The sequence below is a fragment of the Sapajus apella genome, unplaced genomic scaffold, assembly GCF_009761245.1.
Source record: "Sapajus apella isolate SASKATOON/1434 unplaced genomic scaffold, GSC_monkey_1.0 scaffold6, whole genome shotgun sequence".
Lineage (NCBI taxonomy): Eukaryota > Metazoa > Chordata > Mammalia > Primates > Cebidae > Sapajus > Sapajus apella.
Genome location: NW_022436946.1, coordinates 78,380,569 through 78,394,295, shown reverse-complemented (window position 1 = coordinate 78,394,295; position 13,727 = coordinate 78,380,569). Strand labels below are relative to the sequence as shown.

General features: G+C 38.4%; 1 protein-coding gene across 5 annotated transcripts in view; it reads right to left on the bottom strand.

Annotated features, from left to right (window-relative positions):
• LMBRD1 (LMBR1 domain containing 1) overlaps positions 1 to 12,606 on the bottom strand; it is a 131,974-nt gene extending 119,368 nt beyond the window's left edge. For 3 of the 5 annotated variants that reach the window (XR_004268055.1, XM_032275608.1, XM_032275607.1), the window contains exons 1-2: positions 12,287 to 12,606; positions 5,864 to 6,040 (exon numbers count right to left, since the gene is read on the bottom strand). Coding sequence is in view for 4 of the 5 variants with exons in the window: in XM_032275607.1 (XP_032131498.1) it covers positions 5,864 to 6,040; positions 12,287 to 12,355 (246 nt within the window). In the remaining variant the exon portion in view is untranslated. Of the gene's footprint in view, positions 1 to 5,863; positions 6,041 to 11,888; positions 12,205 to 12,286 lie in introns of those variants that run through there. The other 2 variants (XM_032275609.1, XM_032275611.1) reach the window with 2 other exon arrangements.
• Between the last annotated feature and the right edge of the window lie 1,121 nt (positions 12,607 to 13,727).

The window sequence follows — 13,727 nt, the reverse complement described above, 5'->3', positions numbered from 1 at the left end:
TTCTGGAGGACACTGCACCTGCAATGATACCTTCTTTTCCTTCAAAAATTTCTCTCATTCTACTGAATTCTAAAGTATACAAAGTCTAGTAATTATTAAACACAAAGAGATACACAACCACCACAAATAAAAACACCTCCATTAACTCCTCCTCTCACTTTCATAGGGAACAAAAGCTTCTTGAAAAGCTGTCAGCATTCCCTATCACTTCTTCCTTGCTTCTCTGTCCATATCTAACCCACTTAACCACCCTACTGTTCTGCTGAAATTATCCTTCATGGTCACCACTGACCAAAACCACCAGTCACTTCTCTACCCTACTCACTTCACCTCTCAGCATTACTGGAAAAAGCTATCATTCTTTCTTCCTGAAACACATTCTTCTGATTTCCACAAAGCCTCCCTCTTGTGTTTTTCTTATCTCTCAGGTTGCAGATTCTCCCCTTCATCTGACCTCTACACAATAGAGAACACCAGTCCTTGGTCCGATGTCAAGGCTTCTCTGGCTACTCAGCCTAGTCAGTCCATAACTGTAGATATCATCCATATGTTGCTTCCCAAATACTTCTTTCCAGCCCTAAGCTCTTCCCAGAGCTTCAACTCCCAACTTAACATCTCCACCTGCATAGACAGTAGAGTACACACTTTGAAGGTAGGCTGTCCAAAATACAACTCTTTTCTCTACACTCCTTCACTTGCCCATGCACATGCATATGACCTCTTACTCCTCCAGGTTTCTCTATTTCTCTAAGGTATACGAAAACCTGGGCATCGGTGCTCCGATTTTCTTTTTCCTTCACCTGCCACCCCATATCTAATCAGCAAATTCCAGCAGCTCTACCTCTAAAATATAAACCAATTTTAATCATTTTTCTCCACTAGCACCACTCTAGCCCAAGTCACCTTTATCTTTTACCTCCATTAACTTCATATTGTGGTTAGGAGAAAATCTAAACTTATTAATATGATTTAAAAGTCATAAACAATCTGGCCCCTGCCTTATTTTGGATCTCAGCTTTTACCAAAGTAAAACTCTCAACAATACGCTTCAGCCAAATAAGCCAACTTCATCCTGGCCAAAAGGCCCCTGTATTTGCTGCTGCTTCTGCCTAAAGGCTCACTCCCTCTGGCTCTTTACTAATTGATTCCTTATCCAGGTGTCATGGCAAGTAACAACAGCGGTTTTGCTTTCCTATTTCTCTCTCCCAAACACTCATAACCTGACTAGACTCTCATATCAATCTGCTATATTTCCTCATAGTATTTATGCCTATACCTTATTTTATTTATTGACTATTGGTCTGGCCTTGCAGACTAAACTCCAGGAGAACAGCAACCTCATTTGCTTTAATGATTAATCTCCAGTAGCTGGAGATTAATGGTCAGCCACTTATTACATACTTAGTAAGTATTAAGTAAATAAATATAGTTAAGGTTCAATAAAGAGCCCAAAGTTCTAAGACACAATTCCCCCCATCTAAAAATAGGAATGAGAAAGCAGTAGAGTTGGGCCCAGAAATCTAATAATAACAGGCTGTAAAGAGATTCATAGTTAGGGACAAGAGTAAGATATGAACAAATACCAAAACACTACATGTTTTCATGATATATCTTAATATTAACTAATTGTTTTTATTTTTACAGGTTGTATAAAAGAAAGAATATGTATTCAGATTAGTGTCAATTTCGTTTTTCCCCCCCATTGGACCAGTATACTTCACGTATATCACCATCCAGTGTTATTTGGCCAACTATCAAAGACAATATATTAAAGACAGCATTTCCAGCTGTGCTTTTAAAGGTACTTTTTTTGTTATCTAAAAAGTTAATTATTTTAGAAAACAGCTAGAAACAACTAAATTAGCTAAAATTATTAATAATGCCATATGTTGAAAGAAAGGTCAAGAGAAAAAACTTGGGCATTATAACATATCCCTGCCATAAGAAGGCAGAGAAAGTCAGAAGCATACCTAAAACAAAAATACAGAAACTAGCGTTGACTGCCTGCTCAGAGAAAAGCCTGCGCACCTTCTGTTCTTAAGCAAAATGTTAGCAATCATTTATACATGGAATTTCCAAATAATTATTCCTTGCAAGCCAAGTCCATGATTAGAAAGAGGCTTCAAAATATTTGAGGTGGAAGTGGAGAAAATAAGAGAATGCATATATTCATTTAGGAATTTAAATGTATGTTTAATATAATGTAATAATATAATGTATATTTAAAATGTACATTATAAATATTAAGATACAATATCATTCGTCATGGAAAACAATGTCAACTTGTACATTTATCCTTGCAAATAAGGTTGGCATAGATTAAAGCCATAGTGGCATCCTTTTTACTCTAACATGACTAAATTTATGATCGTAGCATGAAGTTTGAACAATTCTTAAATACTTAAACTTATCTTTCACTAGGTACCTGAAGAGAATTCAGCAAGAACTTTAGGAAAAACTACTGTCTAGAGTTTATCAGGAAAATGTTTTAAAAAATTTTTTTTCAGTTCTACTTTTGAGAGTCAGCAAATAGTCCAGTTTCAAATAAAAACTCATGAATTTAACTAATCCTCACCATGCCCCATAAAATCTGAAGGGTAAATACAAACACCCAGAATGCTGCAAGGTATCAAAAAAACTACCAAGAAAAAATTGATACATTATCTAAGCTAAAAGCAAACAGAATTAGAGACAACTTTGTCTTTAGTTGAGACTAAATTGAAAAGTAGGAAAAGGCCAGGCACAGTGACTCACATCTATAATCCCAGCATTTTGGGAGGCCAAGGTGGGTGGATCACCTGAGGTCAGGAGTTTGAGACCAGTCTGGTCAACATGGTAAAACCCTACCTCTACTAAAAATCCAAAAAAATTAGCCAAGCATGGTGGTGTGCATCTGTAATTCAAGATACTCAGGAGGCTGAGGCAAGAGAATCGCTTGCACCCAGGAGGCAGAGAGGTTGCAGTGAGCCAAGGTCACGTCACTGTACTCCAGCCTGGGCAACAAGAGCGAAACTCCGTCGCAAAAAAACAACAAAAGAGAACCAACGATTGCTGAATAACTAACATCCTAACAATGAAACAAAGTTTTAAAAAGTGGAGGGAAAAACTTTAACAGATATTTTCCCCTTCTAAATATTGGTGTCAAATATAAAGTGCGTTAACTACAGCGATGTATTTGTTTTCTTTTAAGGCACGTGTATTAAAACAAGCACCCAAATTTTTAACAATATTTTTGCTTCTTTAGTGAATGGATTCTTAAAATCTTACTCAAAAAAGTAAAATGCAATCTCATAGATTTAAACATCAAAAACAAAGAAGCAAAACAAAGCTATTTCCCAGGGAGTGACCACTAATTTAAGCATGGGCCCAAAACAACACTTAATCTAACAGAAAGTTCATAATTTCATGAAAATACTTCAGAAATTTAAAGATGAAACATTTTCCCACAAAATCTAAATAAACACCCTAAGTTCTAAACTAAAAAAAACAAAAATCTCCTATTTAAACAATAATTATACCAGGGATAATTATATGACTTCTATACAGTAAAATACACGTAAATACATATATAACCTTATCTATTTAACCTTAACAGCTTTCAGAGAGAAAAATATACTAGAAATTTATAATTATGTTCTGTACATTTGTAATTACACTACACTATTTTAAAATAAAAATATTCAAACATTCTGAAAATGTCAAAATCTCTTATCTAAGAAACATAGCTATATACAATAAGGCACAGAAATTAAACATTTTTACAGAATTTAATTCTAAAATAACACTTATTTCTCAGAGAAAATGACCTCATAATGTTACAATCAACCATTCAATTATCTATGTCTAACATTATTAAACTGTATTTCTTCTTGCCCAATAATGAAAAGCAGAGAAAACCCAATACCACTAAAATTAGTCATTTTCTCTAGAAGTAATATTTCAACCCAAATGGTAGATATCCTACTTACTGAGCTACCTGAAAATACCTCATGCTTGTTTAGAAGCCATCTTCCCAAGAAACCTGATGAACAAAGCCCTCTGGAACCAGACTGCAGGGCTTCAAATCCCAGCTTCAGCACTTATAGGCTATGTTACTTAACCTCTCTGAACCTTGACTTTTTCACCCACAAAAAACATAGGTAATACTACTTACCTCACAGGATTGTCTGAGAGAAGGAAGTTACTAAATATAAATCACTTAAAATAGAGTCTGATACATAGCAAATATTCAACAGATGTTAGTTACTATCTGTATAACATTACAGTGTTTGGTACACACTAATTGCTCAATTAACACTTGCTAAATAAATGGTGTACAGAAAAAAATGTAGTTTTCACAGCAATCAGAATACACCTAATTTTCACAGCAACCATTTAAATCTAACTACAAAAATATTTTAAAATTATTTGTCTTATTTAGACCGGGCATGGTGGCTCATGCCTGCAATCCCAGCACTATGGGAGGCCGGGTGGGTGGATCACTTGAGGTCAGGAGAACAAGACCAGCCTGGCAAACATGGCGAAACCCCATCTCTACTAAAGGTACAAAAATAATTAGCCAGGTGTGGTGGCTGCATGTCTGTAATCCTAACTACTTGGGAGGCTGGGGAATGAGAATCACTCAAACCCAGGAGGCAGAGGTTGCAGTGAGCCAAGATCACATCACTGCACTCCAGCCTAGGCAACAGAGTAAACCTTCACCTGAATACAATTTTTTATACAGTATACATGTAATATAAAATAAAAGCTTAAAAAATAATATATAAAATAAAAACAAATTATTTACACAGTTTAGCCCAATTCAGGAAGTTATTTTGTAATCACACATTATTAAGATAACTGAAACATTATTTCATTCAAATATGTAAGTACTAAAGCTAAATATTGGGGTATAACAACAAAGAGACAGTTCCTGAGTCATAGAACCTTGTGCTAGTAAGAAACTTAAAGTAATTAGCATAATTTAAAGGAAACTCAGAAACCTTTAGTCCGTACCCTTCATTTTTAAAATGAGGACCCTCAAGTCCAGAAAAGTTAAGTGGTTTGGCTAATGGTATACAGCTAGCAGTTAAGGGTCAAGACTACAACTCAGGTCTTATAATTCCCACCCTAATTCACTGTACCATACTGACTCAAAAGTACTCAATATGAAACAGAGATTAGGATCCTGATCTGCCACTAACAAAGCCCTTCTAAATTATTTATTTATTGCATTAATGCAAATCAAATAAACTTCAAGGGAGTTACAAGCAGCAAAAAATATATAACCTTATAGAGAAACATTAAGTTTATCGTGCCCCGGTGGTTCCCTTGTGAAGAATACCTTTTAGTTTGTAATTAGTGGTAGGTGGGTAATAGCTGCCTACGTGGTATATTTTTGAGTTATGAGTAAATACAGAAAGCCTATTTATTAATAAGAATCACCTGTTTAAGAGAGAATAAATACATGAAGCAGAATCTGCTTGGGCCTTCAGCCTGGAAGGCTGTTAGCCCCTGAGGCTCTCAGCTAGATAGGCTGCTGGCCCCCTGGATAGATCTACTTTGCTGTTCTATCTGGGTGTCTGCCTCTCATTACCTTCAGCACCACGTAGGTGGGGGTCTCCCGACTGAGCTAGTATTCGGTATAACCTATTATGATTACTTAAAGCACCTGCAGGGTTGCTGAATTAATATAATAGTCCTTACGTCAATTAAAAGCCTGCTTCTAGTCTATCAGATTAGATGTCACATTCTCAGCCCCTAAGCTGTATTTCCATTTTCATTCATTCCCAGATACAAAAATAAAACACAATTTATATTGTACTGCTAAGTGTGCCAGAAATATGAAAGGAAAAAAGAATCTGCAGAGTAAGATTATATTTACCTTAAATGTACCATTTTGATTTTTCATGTAAGAAACCAAAAATATATCCACCGGGAGAAGTGCTGATGTGATAAGTGCAATTGCTAAAGAAAAAATTGCTGTTATGGTGGAGACAACTTCACTTTCCCGTTGACTTTGATATTTACGAACATATATCCAGCAGAATGCCAAAATAGCCTGAAATAGAACAAAAAGAGATGTCTGTTACTACCCGATGTATTTATCTGATTTTTGTATGTGTTTGAAAGTTTCTAGCAGGAAACCTTATGTGAAATAAAGGTTATTTTAATTGTGTAAGGAAAGCCCACTATCCCTTAAAAACTTGTCCAAGATGTATAATCTTCAAAGCCTATTTCATGAATGCAGTATATCACATAGGTATACACACACAATACTATTAGAAAGAGTGCTCACTTACATATTCCCTCACCAAACACAGTGCAGACATTAATGGTTTCACACATCATAGTTACAACTAGCTTTGAATATATTTTTTCCCTGTAGATTTTTCCAACCTAAAGGAGATATGAGTAGAAGTTGTTCTATCCTAGCCTTATTACTGAAGCATTACAGAATATAACTTAGATGAAAACTAACTTCTGTTCTGACAGTTCAAGAACAGCATTCAGCTAAAGATTAACTGCCAGTAATCACCATGCAATTATCATATTATAATTTAAATTTTAAAGAGCATTAAACAAAGAAAAGTCAACGCTGAAAATGGATACATGTGCACAGCGAAAAGCTTGCCAGTGAAAAAAGTTCACTCAGAGGTAGAGGGTGACATCTCTAGTCAACCAGTTACTCTTAATACTTACCAATGCCATTCTAGTGACTATCACAGAGTAAAGGACTTAATGACTCTCTAACTTTAGGAGGCTTTGGAATCACTTGCAGCAACTGTTACAGCATAGATTGTTAGGCCCCATCCTCTGAATTTCAGATTCAAGAAGTCTGGAGTGGAGCTAGAAAATTTGTATTTGTAACAGCTTTCCCAGGTAAGGTTGCTGCTGGTCCAGGGCTATAGTTTGAGAACTTCTATTCTACTCAATTACAGGGAGTTGCAGACAGAGACTAAGTTATTTCAGCCTCCACAGTGAGTCAGAATCACCTGGGTAACCTTTAAGTACCCTTATACCTTCCCTACATTCCCCAATCAATTCTATCAATGGAGGAGAATAAGGCGCCTCCTGGCATCAGTACTTTAAATGCCTGAGGATTTCAATTTGAGCCTATCTTGAGAACCACTGTAAGAGCTCTGTACTTTTAAAAGCCCTGTTTTGTCCTTTCACTTTTCAACAGATTCATCTGTTATTTTCTTTCTGAGCATCCTATAGTTTAGAGGCCTAACTGAAACTAATAAAACTACCAAACTAGTTTTGCAGCTTCCAAATTATTCTACCACAAGCAAGACACAAGAACAATTCCATTATCTCAGAAAATTCCTTTGTCCCTTTTAGTTAATCCCTCTCTCTGCCTCCAGCCCTTAAGACAGGAATAATGCAGGATGGTCACAAGGGTTAAAAAAATTCCAGGCAGCAGTTTTACATGACTAGAGACTATGGGCTAATAAGACCCTGAAAAACCAGGATGTGGACCAAGCTGGTTGAGACCCACTGGACCTAACATGACAATGGATCTGACCCAGGTTTCACCTAGGACCTCGTTATATGCTCATTAACGTGCTCAATCACACACCTACCAGCACTATGGTAGTTCCAAGACCACTCATATTTGATGTAAAAATGGGTAGCACCACAATTTCAAGAAACCTCTATCTTTTTCTAGGAATTTTCATGATTATATCCCTTGATTAAAGAAACCCATAAAGGTAGAAACTGCAAACCCCATTGTGTGTGTCTCTCTCTTAAGGATGCCCACACTTACCTTTCTTGAGTGGTACTTTCCCCTTTAATAAATCTCCATACTTTCACTATTTTTTTTACTTCCTCTGGGGTTGAGATCCCACCTATATTTGGAGATCTCCCTCATCCCTCCAGTATCACCCTGACAACTGCTATATATTCTCTGTCCGTATAGTTTCTGCCTTTTCCAGAATGTCATAATGCCTTCATACAGTATGTTGTCTTTTCAGTCTGGCTAGTGTCATTTGGCACAGTGCATTTAAAACCCATCCAAGTTGCTGCTTGTCATTCCTTCATACTGCTGGCCTTTCAACTGGTGACAGAATAGCAGGAAAAAAATTGAGAAGGGAGTTAAGACTTTAGAACAAACAAAATCTAGGCTCAAATTCTTGATTTTTGGGAAACAGTTATTTTTCATAAAATGTTACTTTACATTAAATTTAAATGGGCTTGTTTTTAAAGGAATTCATAAATATTTTTAACATTCCCCCAATTTATTTTGAAGTCTTTGGAAACTGAGCCTTATCTTTCTATCCTTAGTAGTACTTGACACAAAGTGTTCCAATTAATTTTTTATTGGATTTCAAGAATGAAAGAAAACCTGCATTTTGTAAGTATTACTACAAACAAAGGATTTTGCCAACATCAGTCAGACAAGCTGGGAAAGGGCAACCAGGAGGAAGAGTTAAGCCTGAGTCTCCCAAACTTTTTGCACTCAGGATCCCTTTACAATGGTTTTAAAACAGATAACCTTCAAGAGCTTTTTGTTTATATTGTCAATCATTACTGGTAAAATAAAACCAAGTATTCTCATCTAAAAGAATACTTCTTTCATAACAGATTATAAAAATTAAATGAGATATAAATAGTTTAGCACAGTGGCTGGCCACAGTAACTGCTTAACAAATAGTGGTAGTTGCTATTAGAGCATTTGATAAAAGAAACAAATATATAACTTTGTTAACAATTATAAGGAAAAGTTTTAAATACTCCCCTCAGCTTCTCCCAAGAGATTCAAAATAATTGGTCTTAACACTGAGATTTTAAAAACTCCCCAAGTGGTTCTCATGAAAGGCCAAGGTTGAGAGCCACTGGAGCAGAAGAAGAAATGAGTAGAGATGAATCTTTATTAAACTAATCAGAATAGATGATATACTGTCTGGGATCTTGTTAAACTGCAGATTCTGTTTAGGAATGTAGTAGGCATGGGGTCATATATTTGGTATTTCTAACAAGTTCCCAGGTGATGCCCACATTTTAAGGAACAAGAATAAATTCACTTTACAAAAATGAAGAGTCTCCTATTGTAATGACAAACACAATTTAAAGGTGGTGTGGGTCAAATTACAGAGGACACTGGAACTAGATAGAATAGTTTAGACTTGATACAGTAAAGACAGACAATTAGATTACAGGTATGGGGGACCAAATCTAACAATTTCTTATGTGTGAAGAAACTGAAGTCCATTTTTTTTGCCCAAGATCACAAAAGTAGGCAACATTCATGTCCTGATTCTTTTTCTTTTTTTGAGACAGGGTTTCTGTTGCCCAGGCTGCAATGCAGTTGCGTTATCAGAGCTCGCTGCAACCACTTTTGGGAACCGCCTCCCGGGCTCAAGCAATCCTCTCACCTCAGCCTTTGAGTAGCTGGGACCAAAGGCATTTGCCACCACGCCTGGCTAATTCTTTGTATTTTTAGTAGAGACAGGGTTTTGCCATGTTGCCCAGGCTGGTCTTGAACTCCTGAGCTCAACTGATCCACCTGCCTCAGCCTCCCAAAGTGCTGGGATTACAGGTGTGAGTCACCACACCCTGCCCATGTCCTGATTCTTTAATAGATGATTGGCCAAAGTTCTCCAAGTGTGAAATCCCTGGGCCCTGGTAGTCCCCAGAATCCTTTCTGGATATTCAGAAGTTGAAAACTCTTCTCATAATAATTACTAAGATGCTATTTGCCTTTTTCACCGTGCTGACATTTGCACTCATGGTTCATAGCCATGGTAGGTAAAGCTACTGGTGCGTTAGCAGGAATCAAGACAGTGGCACCACACTGCACCAGGAGTCATTGTATTATTCACCACAAGCTCAAAAAAGTACAAATTAAGACTATGCTTCACAAAGAAGTATAAATTAATTTTACTGAACTTCAATCCTTGACTCTTTTTAATAGTTTGTGAGGTAAAATATGAAGCATGCATACATAAAGTATTTCTGCTGCATAGCAAGATGTGACAGCCATCTCCTGGAAAAGTTTAGAATTAAAAGCCAAACCAACCAGTCTTCAAGCAACATCATTTTTATTTGAAAGAACAACTGCCGAACTATGGTTATTCAGACTTCGCTATTTGGCAGATTTTGTCAAATGAACAAAGGGAGCTTATCACTTAAAGACAAACTGACAGTATTTGATACCATTGATAAGAGGCAAACTTCCAAATGAAAATTGGACTTTGAAAGACTTCTATCCACCACTATGAGCTTGACAACCCTTCAATACTCAGAATTTTCAGAGACATTTCTGACAAGATCAGAAATGAAATATGATATTTTGAAATTGTGTAATGAAATGTATCCATATTTAAAAGATGTGCATAACCCAGTAAACAATATTTTCTAAATGACCAAAGCTTCATGTTATAAAACGATGCACGACGGGTAAAAGATCCATCCAGAGTGCAAGATGGGCTAATGGATTATTTTAATGTGACAATGAATGAAAAGCTCATTGATAGGGTTTCAAGTTCCATCTTGCAACTGACCTTTAAGAAGATTCCACCTGTTGAGCTTTGGTGTAGTATCAAAGAACATCCACCACAATTACCTGAAAAATACTCCTCTGTTGCTGACTACCTATCACTGCAGCTGTATTTTCTTCACACTTCGACTAAAATAACATACCCCAAAAGACTGAATGTAGAAGCCAACGTAAGAAACCAGTCTTTCTTCTAATAAACCAGGATTTAAAGAGATTTGCAGAAATTTAAACAAGAAGCCTTCTTCCTAACGCTTTTTTCTATGCCAACATGCAAGTGTCAAACTCCTAATTACCTTCTGATTTTAATAGTTCTTGCTGTAATATTGCCAACTTAAATGGCTTCCTTTTTTTCATTGGTCCAAACGCTAACACATCTCTCATTGTCTTCCAATATTTTTGTCTTTTCTCTTAAGTTCTATTTTATTTACAGTCATACTTTGGATTTCAGTACATAAAATACATGTTTCAAGAATTTCAGTTTTCCTACCTATCTCCAGACCCTCTTTAAAGCCATTTTTTGTTTCATTTACATCCTTACAATTCACACCACACAACCACTTCTGTACCTTCAATGTTTATTAATAGCTGCCAAGATAGTCTCCCTTAACTTTGACACGTTATATGCTTATTTATTTTCTTCTAAACAAACGGAATTAGATAGACTGGAAAAGCCAAGGTAAAGGCAGTGTTTTTAATCTGTGACAGTGATGGCAGTAATAAGAGAATCCATTTCTTAAATTTTCACACACCATCCTTTTTTCCTTTCTTCTTCTTTTTTTTTTTTTTTTTTTGTCTCTACTGCAAAAATTTACTAGAACATACTACGTAGGTACCAGATACCTACTGGAATCTGACAATTAAAGTAAAACCAAACAAGCCTGATTTCCAGAACTGGAGGTTTTGTTTTGCAATGCAAAAAGGTCAAAATACATTGGAACACAAAGTAACAACAGGCTCGGAGGACGAGAAAAGAAGATTTGAGAAGGTAGAGAGGTTATGAAAGGAAATAAATCGAACTCCCAAATAAAATAAACCAAAGGGTTTTAATATTAATAGAGAAGTAATAGCCAGGCCACTTTGGGCCATTTCAGTCTACATTTTGCTCACTACATGTACAGAAATAAGATCATTGGAAAAGAAAACACCTGAGGTCAGATAGGTAGTAGTATATACACCGATACTGGTGATAAAAAGGGCTACAGCTCTGCCCTCCACAGGCATCTACTCCCATCAAAAAAAGATTGGAAGAGAATGTGACACCTGGAAGTCAGAACGAGCAACTCACGTCATCAAGGCAGAATCACACAATGGACACAGAAGGTTGGAGACTCACTGGCCCCAAGCGTAGGGAACATTGGGGAAAAACATACAGAGAAGTCGACAAGTAAACAACGCCAGCGCTTACTTAACTTGCAAAGATCCAGCGCTGCCGCCCCACACCTTATGCCACTGTTTTACAGGGGACGAAAGGCCACTACATGCTTCTCAACCCCGAGAGTCTCTTTCGCCCCCAAACCCCACCGGCCCCATTGCCCAAGTCAGGGATGAGGGCAAGAGCTTCCAAAAAGGACCCTGAAACCTTAGACGTCATCAGTGAAAAGAAAGCAAAAGCGTCCGGAAATCAGCACCCTCCTGCCCCAGCCGCCAGCCCTAGCAGCCAACACTGAGGAGCCTTCCACAGTCCAAGCTAAAAGCGGGCGGAGCGAAGAGGGTCTCCGGGGCCCGGAGAGGCCAACTGTAGGGCCGGCCCCTTCCTCCCTCCGCCAGTGCAAACATTGGGAAAACTCCAAGCGCCTCCCCTACCAGTAGTAAGAGGCCGAAAATGCACCAGCCGATCACCAGCTCTGCCGAGGCCGCGGCAGCAGCCGCCATCTTCGCTTCCGGTCCAGACCGAACTGAACGCCAGGGGTAGGGTCAGGGAGGGGGAAAGGGGAGACAGCGTGAGTGACTCTGCACTCGCGCACCCTAAAGGTTAAAGGGGCGAAGGGGGAGGAGCAAGTGGTTGCCAAGGAGACACTCTACCCACTGGCGTCCCCTGGCGGCGAGCTGGGCGGTGCGGGGCAGCGAGGACTGCTCAGGGGCGGGGCGCGTCCGAACGCAGTGACGTCATCAAGCTGCCCGCGCGGGCAGAGATGTGGGAGGCGGGCAGAGCAGGGTGTGGGATCATAGCAGGGCAACCTTTTAGGAATATTTGACTCAGCCTAAGCTGATAGACTGGAAAAGCAAAGGAACTCCACAACAGGTGGGCTAGGTGGCCCTGGAGATCCAAGACCCTTGTGTAGGTGGAATATGTGTAATTAGCAGAACTCCTCACCAGGTTGCAAGAATGGCTGACTCTGCATAAAAGTTGACTAGCTACCTGAACGACTCTAATTTACTGGCACTGGTGCCCAGCTGGGATAATTGGTTGGCTGGACACGAACTTATCACATGATGTTATAGCCTTTCTACTTAGATGTATGCTTGCCTGTGAATATCTATGATAGCTTTGTAGGTAAAGGTGTATGCATCAGCCAACAAAACACACTGCCATAGGCCCGAAGTGAAGTGAAGGAGGAAATTCCTGGGATGGCTTAACCTGAGTCCACGGGGAGTGTGGGTGCTTGTTTCACCACTGATTTAAGCATGGCTTGTAATGTAGTCAAGATACAACTCTGTGAGAATGAACACCATCGTCTTTTTCTAATTTAGTATGTGTTGTTGAGTTATCTTCTATCTAGAATCTACTTCCGGCTAGCAGCCTGCTGTAGAGAAAAAGTGGGATGGTCCTTCCTGCCCAGGCAGAATAAGGGAAGAAGAGAACGGGGGAGAATACAGTTTTAATTTGAACTGGTACCATCATAAGCTGGCTTTAAGCCCTCTAGACCTGCAAATGTTTGAATTTCACTCTTTCTCCCTTAATAATTCATATCCCTGGGGACTTCTGTCATAGTTTCCTTAAAGTGGGTAGAGATAGCGCTTCCAGGTTGATAGCTCTATTGCAGGTTGTATAGAGCACCCTTGACATAAATAACTACATCTTAGAAAAAGACCCCATTTACATTTCAAAAGGAATCATGCCAAAAGGGACCAAATGTTCACCTAATCAATAGAGACTCCACCCAACCAGATAAGGACATAACCAGGCACAATCTTTACTTTCAGCCATCACCAGAGGACTCTGAGGCTATAAAAAGAGTAGAACTTCACCAGCTCGAGATAGCCATCTTAACAAACACTGTCTTGCTGTCACTCATGATCAGCA